This window comes from Juglans regia, chromosome 14 (assembly GCF_001411555.2).
Source record: "Juglans regia cultivar Chandler chromosome 14, Walnut 2.0, whole genome shotgun sequence".
Lineage (NCBI taxonomy): Eukaryota > Viridiplantae > Streptophyta > Magnoliopsida > Fagales > Juglandaceae > Juglans > Juglans regia.
The window spans coordinates 2,301,420-2,319,980 of record NC_049914.1 but is presented as its reverse complement, the minus strand read 5'-3'; the positions used below and the strand labels follow the sequence as shown (position 1 = coordinate 2,319,980).

The window sequence follows — 18,561 nt, the reverse complement described above, 5'->3', positions numbered from 1 at the left end:
ATCGGTATACACTGGTATTAAGATTTGAAGAATCAACTACACCGGTTAATCCCTAAATCGGTATTTCAGGTTTTACCAATTTCGGTCTTAATTTTTAGGTATATTATATATATAGCATATATAATATGCTATATATTATAGTATATAATAATATAATGATAATATATTGTATTATATTATAGTATACAATATAGTGATATATTATAATATATTATAATATGTAGTGATATTGTATTAGTATAACTACTAACACTATAGACTATAATGATAATATATAGTTATTTATATAAGATTTTAAATTTTAATGTTATTTTAATTAGTAATTTAACATATAATCCAAGATTATTTTATATATAATTATATATATTAAATATCAAAATTATATATAATATAAAAAATCATATAAAAAATTAAAAATATATATTTATATGAACCGATTCGGTCAGTTCAGTCCGGTGTTAGAAAAAAGAAAATTAAAACTGAATCAATTTTGACCGGTTTTGAAAAAATTAAAACCGATACCAAACTGAACCGATTTAGAACCGGACTGAACTCACCAATTTGGTTTGGTCCAATCCAGTTCATCGGTTTTTTTTTCACCCCAGTTTATAACATGATTTTTAGAGTTTTATGAATGAGGTATTTAGGGGTGATTAACGGTCCGGTCGGACCGAACGGACCGACCGTTTCAGTCCGAACCGGACCGGACCGGACCGAGACTTAGACCGGTCCGGTCCGGTCCATATTTTAGAGGACCGAAATCATTCGGTCCGGTCCACGGTCCACGGTTTTTTCGGACCGGACCGGACCGAATGAAAAATTAAAAAAAAAATATTTTTTTATATATATTTTATATATAATAATTGTACAATTAACAATATAAATTTTTAAATATATTATTAATACTTGTTAATATTCTATAAATTAACAATATTTTATATATATCTTCATTTAACCTATCACTATTAACAATATAAAATTTTAAATATACTATTAACACTTGTTAATATTCTATGAATTAATAAATATATAATATCAATTAGTTAATTATATAGTAATTATATAAATTAATAATATAATTTTCATCTAATTTATTATCATTGACCATATAAAATATTTTTTTATTGAGTTTGTTACATAATTCACATTAATAAGTCACTTAATTTAATTTAGTATTTTAAATAAATTTTTTTATTAATTATTTAAAAAAAAAAAAAAGAGGGCGGACCGACTGGACCGGCTATCGGTCCGGTCCGGTCCCTTTGGGTGTTCGGTCCGGTCCGGTCGGAAAAAATAATGGACCGAAAATTTTCGGTCCATCGCCGGACCGGACCGGACCGTTTGCAGCCCTAGAGGTATTCCACCAAATGTTGAAAAATAATAATATTTCTCAATATTTATTAACATGAAATATTAAATTTTTCTAATTTTAAATAATCACATCTATGGTGATTTAATATATAACTAAATAAATTAACGCAATAGAAACAAAGTCTGCTTCAAAAATGATAAAATCCACCCAATTTGGATTTACTCGAATGGAAAAAATAAAAAGTAGGTTTGATTCGGGCTGTCATTGTCATCACCGAAAGGCCATTTTATGCTTCAAGAAACGAATAGATAGTTCATGATCAGTAAATTGTTACAAAAAAAAGGCCAAAAAAAGAGTAACACGATAAGGTGTAGATTCCATATGCATAATGCATGTAACCATTCGGTGGATGAGAGGGGGCCAAAATCCCAAGTAAATTGATGAAACTAGACCTCGATTATTTTTACAGATCAGATGAATTGATATTAAAATTAAAAGTTGAATAAAATATTATTAAAATATATTTTTTAATATTATTTTTATTTTAAATTTTATAAAATATTGAATTTTTTATTTTATTTTGTGTGAAATTTTAAAAAAAAATTGTAATGATTAAATAAAATGAATTGAGAATAATTATGAAAATAAACGAATCCTAAAGCAAAAGAAAGTTGATTGTTGTGGTCCTATTCAATTCTTTCTTATCATGATGAACAGATTTTTGTTTGAAACTCCAATTAAAGGGTTATCATTTTGGGTGGGTTTGTTGGGTCCCCCTTCCTTTCATTTCCTTGGACCCTCTAATACAATACTGTCAGGGGCATTACACTTTCGAATTCTAAACTGACAGCAATTTACCTTTCTTTCATTTGCTTTTTCCATCTTGCATTCTGATTCTATGTATGTATTTCAAGCATTTGGTCATCAACAAATCTCAAGAAGAAAAGTGACAAGAGTTGATGTTGAAAGTTTTATTCACAAATTAAGTCACTGATCACGGGTTTTGGACTTTTGACACTAATGTTTCTTCTGTTTAGGCATTTTTTTTGGTAAGTGCTTCTTTTTCTGCCTTCCATCTTGATTTGTCATATATGGGTTTTTTTTTGCATTGCAATGGCGGCAGTTTCATCTGTGTGTAATTTACCTTTAACTCGATCTAAGAGACCATAATCCAAAGCTTCTTGAAAGATTGATTCTTTTTTCATCTTAGAAGCCTAATCTACAAACCTTCAACGTGATTTAATGCAAGGAAGCTAACAATTCAAGGAGTTACAGCAACGCTGTATTAGAAGGTAACAGTATTACGACACCACTAAAGAAGAAAGGTCGGCGAATCATTAACAAACTCGAACTCGTTGTGTTATGTTGTGTGTCCAAATATGAATACGTGCCATGCAGACCATGCACGATGCACCCTTAATAAACTCCTTTGCATTGCTTGAATAACACCTTTTTTTTTTCTTTTTCAATAACAGACCAAAAACGATAAAGAAAATAAATTATTTATAAGTTGCAACTGAAAATCTTAGCTTCAATAACTTCTCAAAAGAGAGACACAAGTTCTAACAAGAAAATGAGTTTTCTACTAACATATTAGGGTTGGGAACTTGGGATCATCTATAATGATTTCGATGTCAGACCATGGTACAACCCGACAGGTGGAACCATCGTACTCCATGAGACATAGAAGTATCGATTTTCTAATTGGATTGGTAGTATTCTGTTATGAGGCAGGTTAGCTAAAGTTCATTTGCAGAATGAAATAATTCATGAAACTTCATTTTGGATTAACCGATGATACCAATACAACAAAGCATGTCAATCCTGTATTCCAAAACTAAAAGAACTCGAAGTCCAGATACTTACCCCCAGACTTCATGTCTGTTCCTACCATCCTTTTACTGCTACTACCAACAACCCCAACTGTGTCAACTGCTCCAAACTTCCCGGGAAGTTCGGTTTCCATTGGTCTTGGCACTTCTGGTGGTGTGCTGCATCGTATTAGAGCCCAATTAACACCTTCAAAGAAGGGGTGCTGCTTGATCTCAGTGGCACCCCTCTTCACCCCAAGCCGGTGCTGCGGCTCCTTAACCAGCAAGCCCCGGATGAGATCCCGACTCGCATAGCTGGTTGCTGGTGAGTCTGGGAATTTGAGCTGCTGCCCCACCACATTAAACAGTGTGGCACGGTTTCCAGAGCCTTTGAATGGGGTTTTACCATACAATAATTCGTGCAAGAAAATGCCAAATGTCCACCAATCAACTGCACTGCCATGGCCTTCTCCCTTTATAATTTCTGGGGCTAGGTATTCATGGGTTCCAACAAAAGACATAGATCGTGCTGCGGTAGGCTCTGCAACAAGCTCTGGAAGCGTCCTGGATAGCAACCCAGGCTCACCTCGTGGTCTTCGGTTTTTCTTGCTTTTTTGAGGGAAGAGCCGTGGAATAAAACAAGCAGGCTGGATGCATACTGAAGAAGGCTCGATACAAGCAGGTTGAACGCAAAATGCACCACCAGCTGACCGTTTTGAAGGGTCATAATCAAAAGAGGTTTTTATCAGGGTTGGTGAAACGGTACATCTTAGGGAAAGGTCAAAGTCTGAAAGCATTATATGGCCATCATCACGAACCAGCACATTTTCAGGTTTTAAGTCCCTGTAGACAACTCCAAGCATGTGAAGATACTCAAGGGCCAAGAGAACCTCAGCAGCATAAAATCTGCAAATGCCAAGAAATAAATGTTATATTTCTGTAAGCCGGAAAATAATTATGAGGGCAGCATAATATTAACACGTCACTATTGTGCTACAAAACGACAAATGCTTAAATCAGCTACTTCTTACTTGGTGGTGGTGGTGGTGGTGAAGGGGTGAGGGGGATTTTCAACAATTTATAATAAACATCCAGCAGAGAACATTCCAGACAGTAGTGACGGATGCAAATCAGTGACTATGAAAATGCTACTGATCAATGTAAATGGTTAAATGCTTATTTTGCTGAACTATAGCTTTATATACAACAGAAGGAACTACAACCATTTTTTTTTTACAAGAAGAATAATTTATTGATCCACATAAGAAGAATTTTTTTTTGTTGTAGTAGAAGGTACTACAACAATTAAAAGATCTGTTTCAATCTCTTCACAGGAGCTTGGACAGTAAACAGAGGATTTCCCATGTAGAAAGCGTTCAGCAGAGGTATTCAAGTGGAATAGCACAATTGTGACTGGAATTGTAAAGATGTCTTGTTATAGCACTGGTACACCCTCACAAACTCCATCAAGTATAACACCATCCTATAATATCATTTTTTTTTTTTTTATTAAGAAACAGAAAAGTCTCCTATTTTTCCTTCTCCAGGCATTGATGATATTGCTGCCACTATGAAATGTAGGGCCAAGAATTGAGAAAAGCAGGAATTAGGTAAGCACGAGGTTTCTAGATTAGGAAGCTAATACCACGTCATAGCTTAGCTTTGCCTCCTTCCAAGGTGCATGTCCCCAGATCATTTTTTTGATAAGTAGGTGCATGTCCCCACATCATAGTCTCATCAGCAACATAAGAAAGACTAAAGAAACTAGTGGGCCGTTTTTAATTAAAATATTTATTTGATTTCAGTGAATACATGGGTAAGTAGGTCAACACTCAACAGTTTCATTAATGTGGATCATCATCAGATGGGAAATAAGCAAAATCATATACGCTGGCTACATAGGACACGTCTTCTCTCATCATTTTGTTTTATCTGCAGCTATACTACATGTATTACAAACCACTCCAAAAGCTGAGGCAATTAAATGGACAATATCATAAAGGTCTCCAACCCAAGATGACTAACCTACCTTGGTGAGCCTCATCATTCTATTTTTGTCTGCCTTCTGCCTTCAAATTTTACCCATCTTTTAAAAGGAAGATCAAAGACGATCAAACTAGTTGCTCAAGCATAATCATGGCCTAGTTCCTACAACCCCTACTTCCAACATAGAAGTATGATACAGAAGCTGATTGGCTACCAAACAAAACTAAGCTCTCATTTGACCATGGTAGGCAATACATTGCAGCAGAAATATACCTATACTCTGTACAGATTTCAGGACTCATAGAGAAGGTGAAAGCACATGATTGTTAGACAAAGTAGATTAAAACCTACGACTACTGAGGACAAGACAATTGTCCTTCATTTCCATAAAGTGGAACTTCATCAGGATGAGGGAAATGATTTACTTAGTTACTCACGATAGTTGGGCATGATAGCATGAAAGAATGAAGAACCTTGTGGTGAAACAAAATGGCCCTAAAGCAGCAAGAAGTATGACTCAATTGTAAAACAGAGACCCAGATTTGTTGAGGGAGGCTTTCATTGTAAAAGAGAGGCAACATGTAACATAGGAGAGCATCACAAATGCAAACGTGTATACATTGAAAACCACTTGAAACAAGAAACACCACCACAAAGGCATGAAAAATAAAGCATCTCTTCATAATCCTAATTATACATGCATTCAAGAACTCTCAAGGTGGCAAGAGCATGAACATTAAAGCTTCTTTTCCCCTGAAAATAAAGAAAAGTAAACAAAAATGGAATAGTATTACACAGCCTAAAGATATACATATATGAGAAGGTAGGTCGCGACACAAGAACAGATAACAAATTAGTGCTAGACAGAATCACAGATGAGGGAAATTAAATGATTATAAGACATACCGTGCAGCATACTCAGAGAAATGTTTCCCAGGTTGCCGCTGCCTCAAAGTGTGCAGATCACCCCCTGGGCAATATTCCATGACTAAACAAGAGAACCTGTCCGTCTCAAAATGTGTATATAAAGTTGGAAGGAATGGATGGTCCAGCAACTGTAAAATCTCCCTTTCTGTCTGAGCCCTGGTCAGTTTCTTCCTGCTCGCAAGGGATGCCTTGTCCATTACTTTCATTGCAAAATAACAACGAGTTCCACTCAGCTCTGAGAGATACACGCTGCCAATATCACCACAACCAAGCCGCTTAAGCAATCTAAAATGACTCATGCCCAAAATTCCGTCCCTTGATCGGATGGCAAGAATCGCCTTCCACCTTGGGTCATTTCCTTTGTGAGGCTTATTAGCACTCCCAGTAATGTTGCTCCAATTGCTATCATCGCTAAGCCCACTACTATCGCTTGCCCGACTAACACTAGTTTTTTCACTTTCAAGTGAATCCCCTCTAATGCTCCCTTTTGTACTCTCACAGTTCCTCTCCAAACTAAGCATTCCATCACTCATGATTGCATCACTCCTATATGTACTGGCACAGCTATTGACAACACTCATAGCTGTCACAACACCAATACTATCAATGCTACTATGTGGGCTTACATTGCCGCTTGGAGGCAAAGAAGCATCCCATACACATTCCTTCTCCTCAGAATCAGCGGGAAGGAGAGAATTTTCTGTATTTTGTGATGCACGGGGAACTGAGAAAGGTGAAGACAATGCACCCGCGTCATTTGGTTCCTCGACCAAACTCTCAGTAGGTGAAAGAACAACTGGGCCGGGTTTCTTAGGTGGAACCCTGATCGAAAGATCTTCTAGAAAAGGACCCTTCATAGACAAGCTCTTCATTAAGCATCCAGCTTCAGATTTGTTTTGACCTATTGGTACGTAAACTGTTCTCATTAAATCTATATCAACAGGTTCAGGGGGATGACTAGCACCAGAAAATGAACTAGGACCACCTTCCTCATACGACTTCTCACTGCCCTTAAAAAATGTAAGGGCATAAGGCACAAGTTCTTCATGTTCAGGCAAAGACGCTTTTCCTTTCCACGTTCTTACAGGTGCAGGTGAATCTGAATCTTGAGAGTCCCTCGAATCAGATCTGCCCACATCGTCTCTTACCAACACCATGCGCACATTTGGAATCTGACCCACTTCTTTTACAGAAGCCATACGTGCATTGGATAAATGACCCAATTCTCTCACTGGGGCTATACGTGCGTTTGATACCTCTCGCACATTTGAAAGCTGACCTACCTCCCGTGCATTTGATAGCTGAACTAGCCGGCATGCATTTGAGAGCTGTCCAAATTCTCCTACTGAAGTCATACGTTCCTTTGAGACTTCACTGGCAATCCGCACTTTTCCAGCAAGTGCCTTTGATTCTGGAACCCTCTCCATGTTCTTAAACCGTGTATCATTACATCAAAAAAATTTAGTCGAATGACTCTGCAAATGAGAATGAGATTTAGTCAAGTGGGTGCTTAACATTGAAACCGTATAATTTTCATTCTCATTCCACGGACTACCCGTGAATGTAAACTTTTTCCTAATCAATGCAATACCATTCTCCTAGAACTTCTTCACTTCCACCATATGCAAGCATTACTTGATAAAAAGCACAGATATCATATAGGCTACGAAGAGCACAGATATCATATATAAATGAACACAAAAGAGATCCATGAGGCACACACAAACAACTAAATACCTTGCCTAAACCTCCATTTGGTTCACAAGAAAGCATTTTACAAGACGAGAAACCAAAATCCGTCTATGTTAATGTTGGTATCCTAAATTACAAGATACTCACCTCAACTACTACGTATAGTAACACAATAAAGAAAAGAAAGGGCAAGCGACTACGGAATGTGAATGAGCTTGTAGAAGCATGATAGCAAAAATCCAAAAACCACGATGACCCTTTAGAGACTTATACTTCAAAACTAGATAGCAGAAAATCCCAAATTGCAAAATTCTCAGGAAACCGACCAGATCATGCAACCAAAATCAGATAAGAGACTCATCAAATCATCAAGTCGCTAAGTTTTCACGCGCAATCAATTATATTACATAAACGATATACTATACCACACAAAATTCGCAGAATAACTCTAATCAATCTTTTTCGAAAAAAAAAACTGGAAAAACAAAACCCACAAGCTGATAGAAGCAGAAAATGACATATTCACCATATTTTCGTAACGACGTTAGAGCACATTCCCCATATAACCTCTTCCCATTTTTCGCAAAACTCCCAGAAAATTACAAGAACAGAAGGAGAAGGAGGAGGAGGAGACAGGCATGGAATCTGAAATCCAAAAAAAAAAAAAGGAGCGGAGCAGAGAAAGATCTCGAAGTCCCAGAAAAGCAAAAGAAATCAATAAAACTTAAAATTCCCAAAGCAGAGAGAGAACCCACCAGTCATTAAACACAATAGAATCGGAATCCGTATGGATGAGACGCCCCGTCCTAGAACAACAAAAAAAACAAGCTATGGTTCTTCTTCTTCTTCTTTTAACTAAAATAACAAGATGGTGAAAATCAATAACAACAATTTTTTTTGTAAAGCTCGAGTCGAGCGGTGAGGGGGAGCTCTGCTCGAGCTTCTTAATCACTGTTTTTTCTCGCACCAAAGTACAATCAATCCTCTCACTCTCTTTTTCTCTTCTCTGTGTCTAGAGGTAAGGTATAGGGGGTATAGGGGGTGGCTCTGCCAAGTATAAAAGCGATTTTGTGATGGTTTTTAATGTTCTCGATGTTCTTGATGTGGGTTTTCTCCTCTCAGCTTTTTCTTTTCTAGCAGTAGAGGGTGGTACTGCTTTTGCAGCCACACTCATGTGCAACACTGTGTACGCGAGAGAGAGAGAGAGAGATATCAAAGAGGAAGCTAGATGCAGAGAGAGAGAGAGACGGAGGGTTCTCCTTTCTCTTCTTCTTCTTTTTTTTTTTTTTGTTTTTTTTTTCTTTCTTTTTTTTTCATTTTTTTTAATTATTTTTTTTCTTTTAATGGTGATGTGGGTCGGGTGGGCCCAGGGGCGGGACCAGCTGTGTTCCTTCTTTGAGCTACACTTTCTTTTTCAAGGTTTATGTTTGATGTGTAGTCACCGTGATTCCCTGGACCGTTCACCCGGATCGGGCTTGGGCTTCACTTTTGGTTTATGCTGTAACCACGCGCACTAGCGGGTGCGTGTGCGTCCTTATAACATCTTTTCACCTTATATTTTTAAATATTATAATTGTTTCTTAAATATGTTTTAAAAATCCAACTGATGCATGTGATTTTCAGTTACAATTCTTACTTTGCAGATCTTTCATCATTGTATCATTAAAATATTCACACTAGTACTGACCATTCCATGTGCCACTTGTTAGGCAAGGGTTAAAAGTTTTATTTTTAATAAATAAATAAATAAATTAATTAATAATTAAAAAAATTAATAAATATTCAAGACTTCATCTTTTTATCGAGCAAGAATGTCATTGTTAACTTTTGTAAGTGAAATTGAATGGTTTATAATAACATAAATACATATATTTGTGACTTATGAGAATTTATTATAATTGAAGTAATTTAATATGCAAGAGGAAGAATAAATATTTTTTTTAATAATGAGGATGGTAACAATTAATACACATTTTAAATTTATCAAGAAAATACTGAATCTTCCAACAATAACAAGCTTTTAATATTGCGAGAAAAAAAGAAAGAAAATATTGTCACGCTCCATAATGGAGCGTCTAGAAAGGCTCAAGTTGTAGGGAGTCATAAGGTCATGAGTCATGACATGATCAGAATCGCTTTGTCCTAATTTTATTTCTCGTCACACTCTCTCTCTCTCTCTCTCATTTTTCCATTTTAAACGAATATTTATTAGAAGATGGGTCGCGTGAATAGAGACTGGGAGCACCGTGATGTGAACACAAAGGATGAAAGGTGGTGACACCTTATTGGCCAAAGTGGACCCACTTGAACTTCTCACTGTGGAATCCCCATTTACTCTAATTGCTAATTATTATCTTGACCACCACCGTAGGTCTTATGTAGTATTTGAAGAAGTGGGTGCAATATACTATGATAAACAAATGATGTGGCTACGAACATAACCAAAAAAAAAAATATATATATATATATAAAAGAAATAAATAAAATCTGAACTTATCATTATAATTTTTTTAAATTTTTATATAATATAATAAAAATTTTAAAATAAAAATAATATTATAACATTATTTTATTCAACTTTTAACTAAATTTTTATTGTATAATCAAACGATACCTCAATATTATTAAACATCTCAAGATTAAAAAAAAAAAAAAGGACTTGAAGGAAATTCATTGTTTAACATACTAAAAAATGTGTAATTACCAAGGTGGTAATGATTTATGCTGAGTTTTTAACTAGAATGAATAAACAAACAAGGTAGGGAGAAAAAGAGGGACCCAATTGGTTTTGCATACATATGATTTTATTGAGTTGGAAAACACTTGATTATAATCATTAAGAAAGTTTTTCTTCATAATCCCTACATGCTCTAACAAAAGCAAATTGATAACCTTTGAGTGAGTCTATGATAATGTCGTCGGTACGAAAAAGTTACTTGTTGGAATTGTAACAAAAAATAACGATACTTTCTGTTATTTATTTTATCATCTCTAATTATAGTACTGATTATTCTTATAAAAAAAAAAAAAGGTAAAAATATGGACAACTTATATAATATGATATGAAATTAAATGAATTTCAAAAGCATTGCATGAGCACATGATAAGATCTTAAATTGGATCTTATTGGTAGAAACTAGCAGTAACAAGGCATGAAAAGGCGCGTGGATTTAATCAGAGAACAAAGAAATCATACGCCCAGAGCATTAATATTAGTATATAAAAGCTAAAGTTTCAAAAATACGTAAAAAAAAATGCCACGTCGGCAAATGCTTCTCCTCCTCCCCTCTGAAAGAAAGGTCAGAATGGACATTTCAAAGAAAAGAAAAGGAAGGGAAGGGAAGGGAAGGGAGTGCGCATGCATGGTCAATCAGCGTCTGCAGTCAAATAATTGACAAAGAAGACAGCGTCAGGATCGGTTAGGAGTGGAAGAGATTGCGACGAATGATATATAGAATCAGATGGGGAAGAGAAAAGTTCCCTCACCGAATGGCCCCCCCGCCCTCTCTGTAACCGCTCAGGACAATTTTTCCTGCCTCCCTACTACACTTCCTTTTCTGTTTGTCTCATAATTCTAAATTAATTTAATTTTAAAAATAATATTTTATTTAATTTTCAATCAAATATTTCATCTGAATTGTATAACTAAACGATAGACGAGACGAGACTAACAATGTAATCAGACTCCATCATGTTGATATGTGTATATGTACCATGAGTCAGTGTCCATCATGTTTAATATCCAAGCTAGCATAATGGAGCCACCCACCATGACATGTCACATTCATGAAAAATACGAGGTCTTTCCTTGTTTACTGAAGTGAAAATGACTTCTTATGCGATGCGTGTGCTTTGTGCAGGATGCAAATACGTACCGTTTAACTTGAGTTGGTCATGAACTCTGCCCAATTCCAATCCTTTTCGTAATAATTAAAAAAAAAAAACAGTTATCCCCATAAAAATATCTTATAAAATAAATTTATAAATTAATATAATTTAAGATGATATTTTAAATTTATTTTATAATCTAATATATATTAATTACGTCAATTTATATTTAAAACATTTAAAAAAAAAACAGAAGGTGAGACTGATATTACGAGGAAGTGGTTTGGATGTAAACTGTAAAGTCCTGTCACTCTAATTTCGTGCAACCGTTAATTTTACTATATAAAATATTCATAAAAACAAAATAATCCGGATCCCAAGAAAAATATACCTAACAAACTTGACCAACTATTGAGTCAAAGCATTAAGTTTGTGAATTGTGACTAATATCCAACATGCGGCCGCACTCAAAAATGCATTTGTCTCTCTCTCTCTCTCTCTCCAATGCACCCTCAGGGACCCGAGTTTTAGCACAAATTACATGGTGTCCTAATTTGGAGATAAAATAACACGCCAAAAAATCAGATGACATGGCCGCAAAATATTCTCTTATCAAAGTAATCGAGATGAGAAAATGATGACGTGGCAAGAATCTAGATGGATGATGTGGATCATGATTGGTTCTAATGTTTTTTTTTTTTTTTTTTTTGTCGTGGATGGTCACGATCAGTTGGACAATAAGGTGTCATGTGAGATCTCTAATCCCACGGAAGTTCACATTAGTTGGTGATTAAAATGATTATATCCCCATTTCCGAAAAATAAAAAGAAAGAGGAGTTTTGCAATCTCTCTTGTGGGGTTTGCTTTTTGTAAAGTTGGGGAAATTAGAGGTTTGAAAGTGTGGGTTTTTGGTGTTGGAATTAGGAAAAGGGGGAAGGGGCATTCAAAGGTGGGCTCTTTCATGATTCCTTTCTCTCTTTAATTTGGTCCACAAAAAAGGCTTTTTCAGGCAAGTGTTCTCAGTTATTAGCTGTGAACACTGCACCAAATGAGGAGCCATAGCCTTGCTTTTCTAATTTCTACTCCTCTTGATGAGAGAGAGAGAGAGAGTAAAAGGAGAGAGGAATAATAGTAAATATAAAATAATCAATAAGGTTGGAAGGTTAATTTGAGCTAAACTAAGTTTGGAACTTAAAATTCATAACTTCTAGGAATAGGGATCCGGGGATTTTTGAAACTTCTACTGCCTCATTTCTGTTATTTTTTGGTCAGGCTGCCTCACTTTAGTATTTCGCTGTAAAAGGAAAGGGGAAAAAAAAAAAGAAGGCTGGGCTGTGTTTTTTGAAAGCAAACCAAGTGGTGCTGGCCGCTGGGAGCCCAAACCCTGGTTTTAGAACAAAAACACCGCATTGGAAACTGACCTTCCTTTTTTTTTTTTTTTTTGCCTGAGACATTGGAAACTGACTTCAAATGCCAAGTTCTGGCATCTGCACCAACGACCTTTGGCAATTATATATTTGGTTTACTGTTGAAATGGGACCAATCGACAGTTTTTTTGGGTGAAACCAGGGCCCTGCGCACTGCTTATAGTGTGCTTAGCCACCAACAACTCAAATACGCCCGAAGTTTTACACATAAACAAATCACTTTACTCATTTGACTTCCAAGCTTTCAAGCTTGTCTGGCCCAATAAACACATGAAAGAATACCCTTTTTAAGGCCCAAAACCCGATGGCGAAGACTGAAGTTCTTTAGCGACATATATAGTAACCTACACACACATCTCCAGACACACAGAATATTGCTGAGCCTTTCTGCTTCTGCAGCCCAGTTGCTTGCTTCATAAGTCAGATCCGATGTAGGACCTGTTACTGTATATTCAATTACTTCAGTCAAATATTTGGTCAAAATTCATGGCTTCTAACCATTGTGCCATCCCCTAGGGCCACTAGCATTTTTCTGCCTTGCAGAATTATATATGGGTCTCAACCGAAAGGGTTGATGAATAACGTTAAAGTTATTTGAGAGTAGGCTGAGAGCTAGCAAGCACCCTAAAGATTTATCTCAACCCGCTGCACGAATAATTTTGAGCATGCATGGTGTACGTGGTTGTTAAATTAATCATCCGTTTCTTTCTTTCATTTTCAAAATACTTCCCGCAGATTAAGCAACTGATCTTCGCAAAGACAGCACGCGCGAGTAAAATCACAAAATGCACCTCTCTTGACATGTAGAAAAGCATGACTTTTATGCGTTACGGTTTCTCAAAAGAGGCGGACTGACAGCTAAAACATGAACATGCAAAGCATGGACCTGATCGCCACCCACCTGAAGTTCCCCTCAACAATTTTATCAAGTAACTGTGATCTTTTAGTCTAGGCCAAACTCATTACAAAAACAATATCCCAGGTTTTGAATTAGCAATTGATCTGTAAGTTATAATGCGAAGGAGGCAGCTAATCCTAGTCGTATTTCCCTCTCTCTTCCTCTTATTCTTCTTCCTATACTTCTCCTTTGTCTTATTCAACGCCCGAGTTGCATCCCCTTCGATTGCCAAATCCAAACTTGCTGAAACCCCTGATTTGCAGCATAAACAGTTCAGTCTCTTGATTGGAATCTTAACCTGCCCGGATAAGTATGAACGCCGCCATTTCCTTCGCCTCGTCTATGGGATCCAAGCATCTCCCCTAGCCGATATAGACATGAAGTTTATCTTCTGCAACCTCACAAAAGCTGAGCAAAGAGCATTCATAGCTCTAGAAATCCTTCGTTTCAATGACATTATCATCCTCAATTGCACCGAGAACATGAACAGCGGCAAGACCTACACTTATTTTTCTTCCCTCCCACGCATCATTCCGAGGCGTTATGACTATGTCATGAAGGCAGACGATGATGTTTTCATCAGGCTTGCACCATTGGCATTGTCCCTCGAGCCGTTGCCTAGGTTAGACATGTATTATGGATTTGTAATTCCATGCAGTAGCAAGAATCCTTTCGTGGATTACATGTCGGGGATGGGGTTTTTGTTGTCGTGGGACATTGTTGAGTGGATAGGGAATTCTAAGATCCCCGAAAACGACACCTATGGCCCTGAAGATAAATTGGTTGGGAAATGGTTGAAGATGGGAAATAAGGCAAAGAACCGATATTCTAACAAGCCGGCAATGTATGACTACCCGGGAACAAACGGCAGGTGCTCGCATGAGCTTATACCAGAAACGGTAGCTGTTCATCGATTAAAAAGGTGGGATCAATGGCTGCATGTGCTTGAGTTTTTCAATGTAACCAAAGAACTCATGAATAAGCGTTCCAAACTCTATCATATGTAAAATGATGTAATTATATTCTTGTAAATACGTTCCAAAAGTTTCTGCAGGGGCGTCGCGTCGTCTCGATCGGCGCCGACGTTACAAGTTCAATCAATGACTTGACGAAAATAATATTCCTTCCACCTTTCAAATGCATGCGTTATAAGAAAGCCTCTATGAATCGATCCCTTCTTTATCTGATAATATTGTCAATTGTGCGTGCGTGCTTCAAAGTTCAATTAATTAGCATTAAGTTTACATGCAGCTAGCTAGCCATCGTCTTTGATTCTACCATCACATGATCATTTAATTACATGAGAATTAAGTTCGTGTTACATGTATTTCTTCTTTGTGGCGCGCGCGCGACAGAATCAAATTTAATTAGGATTTAGCAACTTATAATACGTACGTTAAGTTAGAGGAATTAGCTGATCACCTGATTCCAAATTAAGATTGTCACAATATATAAATACATAGGGCAATGCTAGGGATCCTACTGGGAGATTCCATTCAAGCATCCCGTTCCCCTTTTTTTTTATCTAGTGATTAAAAAAATGTTGTTTAATAATATTGTATTTTTTTTTATTTTTTTAAAAATATTTAAAAGTGTTAAAAAAATTATGTGAAAAAAAACACTTTTAAATATTTTTTTTAAAAATTCACAATATTATTAAACAACATTCTCAAAATCACTACGTAAAAAAAAAAAAAAAACCTAAGAAGAAAAATAAAATTGGAGCGGGAAAAATGAACAGGATCTCCCAACGGGATCCCTATCATGATTTTCCAAATACAATATATGACATCTTTTATACTCTTAGTCCCGACAAAATTTGTGGAAATATATAGTCATTTTTGTTATTTTACGGAAAGTTGTTCTAGCTTCACTACAAGGGACAATACTTTTACCAGCGATACGTTTTCGCTGGCAAAAGTATTGTTTACGTAGCCTTATGCCTATACCAGCGAGATTAAAATCGCTGGAATTTCGTCGGTATTAAAGTCTCATATTAGATCTACTCCAACGGAAGTCAAAATTCGCCGTCATTGCAAGTTATTTATTGGCGAAATTTGTTCGCCGCCTCCAGCTCATATAATCGCCGCAATTTGAAGAGACGATGCTGCCATTAATTGCTGGGAAAAAATCATTCCTGCGATCTCTGTCCGTCGCCAAAAATTGAAATATCGCCGGTAATTTTCTTTAGCCGCGATATTAATAAATCGCTGCTAAAAAATGTTTATTTAAAAATGCCAATTCCAGCGATAAAAGTTCGCTGTGAATTACCCTTTCCCTTCGAGATCATTTTGCGGCGATTTATATCTCGCTGGTATTGATACTTCTGTAGTGATATTAACATCGCTGGGATTGAGTTGTTCGTTTGCAAACCCTTTACCAGCGCTACTCAAATCGCTGCTAAATCTTAAATTACGACGATTCTAGTATCGCCGGGAAATTAGAATTTCGTTATACACTTATTTTACGGCGATATAATAATCGATGCTATTTAAGTTTCACAACGATAGTTTTTCGCCGCCAATTGATTTGTTCCTTAAGTGGCACACAGTTCCAGTGATCATAAAGACGCTGTAAGAGATCCAGACCGTTTGTAAATTAACTAGCGGCGATTAATAAATCGCCGGGATTGAAATGTTTGCAGCGATTTGATCATCGTTGGTAATGGCCCCTTGCGTCTGCTTAACGAATTTACTGGCGAAAAAATTCACCGCTACTGACATAAAATTGCCGGTAAAACTAAATTCAGTGGATACCATTTGACCTCATTTTCTTACTAGGCCTGGTTTTTGGTTGTTCCTAAATGCAATATTCAACCGACTTCTGCTGCATTCATTCAAGTATTTGACCAACAACTCATGCAAGTAATAAATACTCATCCAAACTCATGTATTTATACATGCACTAGGGTGGTATATTATATTCTCATATCAAGTACAAACTGGGCTACATCTAGTATAATAAATAACCACGACGGTCATAACAAATCAAGTTGCAATAGACTATCCACCCCAATTTCCACTACCAAGGAGAGAGAACTCTATTTAAGTGGGACCGTTCACGCCTTTAGCACCCAACAACCAAGCATATCGTCTTTGACTTGGGGGTATGCTACGTGGAAAATATATATTGCACAACACTTCTCATACTCTTCATCCTTGTATTTGACAATATCAACAAACTGCACAACATTAAGGAAAAAAAAAAAATCAGTTATGAGTTTAATCAAGATAGTTTTGATTAGGTTATGACTAGAAGAATAACCAATGAAATTTGAGATTGAAAACTATTTGAACAGTATCAAGGACGTTAGTGTTGAACTTGGTATTCGGGATTGAGTTTCATTCATGGTTTGTGTATTGACTATAATTAAATGAGGTGCACCCATTGCTTCTATAATATAGTTTCACTGCTCTGTTATGTCATTTTATAGTTACAGTTTTCCTACTATGAATGTTTATTGTACTATGGCTTCTAGATATTCCAGTTGATGCGATCTAATTCAAGGGATTGTTTGTTTGAAAGAAAAAATGAGTATGTCTCACACTTACCATATCTTATGGCTTTGGTTTTATGGTTCTCCTCACTCCTCCCCAACTCCCTACCCCCTTGAGTTAATGTGTTCATAATCACTCTCTCTCTCTCTCTCTCTCTCTCTCTCTCTCTCTCTCTCTCGGATCGAAGAAATAAAAGTATATATATATGTCCCGTGTACTTGGTAAATGCCTAGCTATGAGCATCAATAAAAAATTTTCTGATCTATATATGTTGAAAACCCAAGTTAAACATATAGATTGAGCATTAGGAATTACTTATAAAAAAAAAAAAGATTGAGCATTAGGAATTTACTGTATAAGTAGGCCATCAAACTTGTTGCACAGGGGTAGAAAACTCAATGCGCAGCTTCAGACAACTTCCCAGAAATTGCGTAAACTAGATAAAAAAACACACTATAAATAAGTGAAAGGGATAAAAGAGGAAAACTCTGATTGTATATATACCCATTTTTAGGTCCAAATACTCATACACACAGCACGGTTAAAATCACCCCAAGGCAGAATGGGAAAAGAGCTTGTTTACAAGGCTACTTCCTGAATAACCTTGCATTTAACACATACCTTGTCGTCATCTTCACTAAAGCTCGAAAATATCAGCACGACAAACCCAGAGTCCGAAAGGGGATACATTGCCTGAGTCCTCAACACATCTGAAAAAAGTACAAAGCATTTTTTGGTTCAAACCTTCCAAGCAAATATATGTCTAATAAACAAGCATTCACTTTGCCAGTCCATAACACTGATCTACTCCGAATAGATCAGTGTTAACTCTATGTGCAACCCCAATTTTAAATTCAAAAATCCGACACATCATTTATAATTACATTGGCTTACAAAAAACCATATATAAACAACCCAAGTCTGACATTTTCCAATCATTCAAGCTCCACTCCAATTGGAGTCTCCAAACCAACCAAGCATACACTTAATATTTGCTGTAGATAAAACAAAAATTTAAAAACGACAAATTTGATATCAGAAATGGGAACATCATGACTAAACATGACCACTTGGTCTTTACCAAGAAGAAGCCCCATGATGGCTTCGGTCTCTGTGGACAATGCATGCCTCATCTACCTTAAACACACATCTTCCAACATTTTGTAGGTGTTAGAGACATAGA

General features: G+C 36.3%; 2 protein-coding genes and 1 long non-coding RNA gene across 4 annotated transcripts; 1 reads left to right on the top strand and 2 right to left on the bottom strand.

Annotated features, from left to right (window-relative positions):
• Positions 1–3,035: 3,035 nt before the first annotated feature.
• On the bottom strand, positions 3,036–8,974 carry LOC109016666 (serine/threonine-protein kinase D6PK-like). 2 transcript variants are annotated; one of them, XM_018999056.1, is made up of 3 exons: positions 8,484–8,974; positions 6,016–7,511; positions 3,036–4,029 (listed from the first exon to the last, which is right to left on the bottom strand). In XM_018999056.1, exons 2-3 carry the CDS (start codon positions 7,461–7,463, stop codon positions 3,150–3,152), a joined length of 2,328 nt encoding a protein of 775 aa, XP_018854601.1. In that variant the 5' UTR covers positions 7,464–7,511; positions 8,484–8,974; the 3' UTR covers positions 3,036–3,149. The 2 variants fall into 2 exon arrangements, with proteins under 2 accessions (XP_018854601.1, XP_018854610.1); XM_018999065.2 differs by lacking the exon at positions 8,484–8,974 and adding an exon at positions 8,255–8,368.
• Positions 8,975–13,997: 5,023 nt separating this feature from the next.
• Positions 13,998–14,888, top strand: LOC109014759 (beta-1,3-galactosyltransferase sqv-2-like). The gene has a single exon (XM_018997265.2). It carries the CDS (start codon positions 13,998–14,000, stop codon positions 14,886–14,888), a length of 891 nt encoding a protein of 296 aa, XP_018852810.1.
• Positions 14,889–16,968: 2,080 nt separating this feature from the next.
• Positions 16,969–18,046, bottom strand: LOC109015063. Its single transcript, XR_004798234.1, has 3 exons — positions 18,000–18,046; positions 17,731–17,814; positions 16,969–17,062 (listed from the first exon to the last, which is right to left on the bottom strand). It is a non-coding gene; the product is annotated as an uncharacterized LOC109015063 (long non-coding RNA).
• Positions 18,047–18,561: the final 515 nt, after the last annotated feature.

What these genes read in the sequence shown, in the direction of transcription:
- LOC109016666 (XM_018999056.1), bottom strand. Translation starts at nt 7,463, where the DNA reads ATGGAGAGGGTTCCAGAATCAAAGGCACTTGCTGGAAAAGTGCGGATT. An exon ending in TTCTCTGAGTATGCTGCACG is followed by an intron (nt 4,030 to 6,015) that starts GTATGTCTTATA and finishes TGGCATTTGCAG; the next exon opens with ATTTTATGCTGCTGAGGTTC.
- LOC109014759 (XM_018997265.2), top strand. Translation starts at nt 13,998, where the DNA reads ATGCGAAGGAGGCAGCTAATCCTAGTCGTATTTCCCTCTCTCTTCCTC.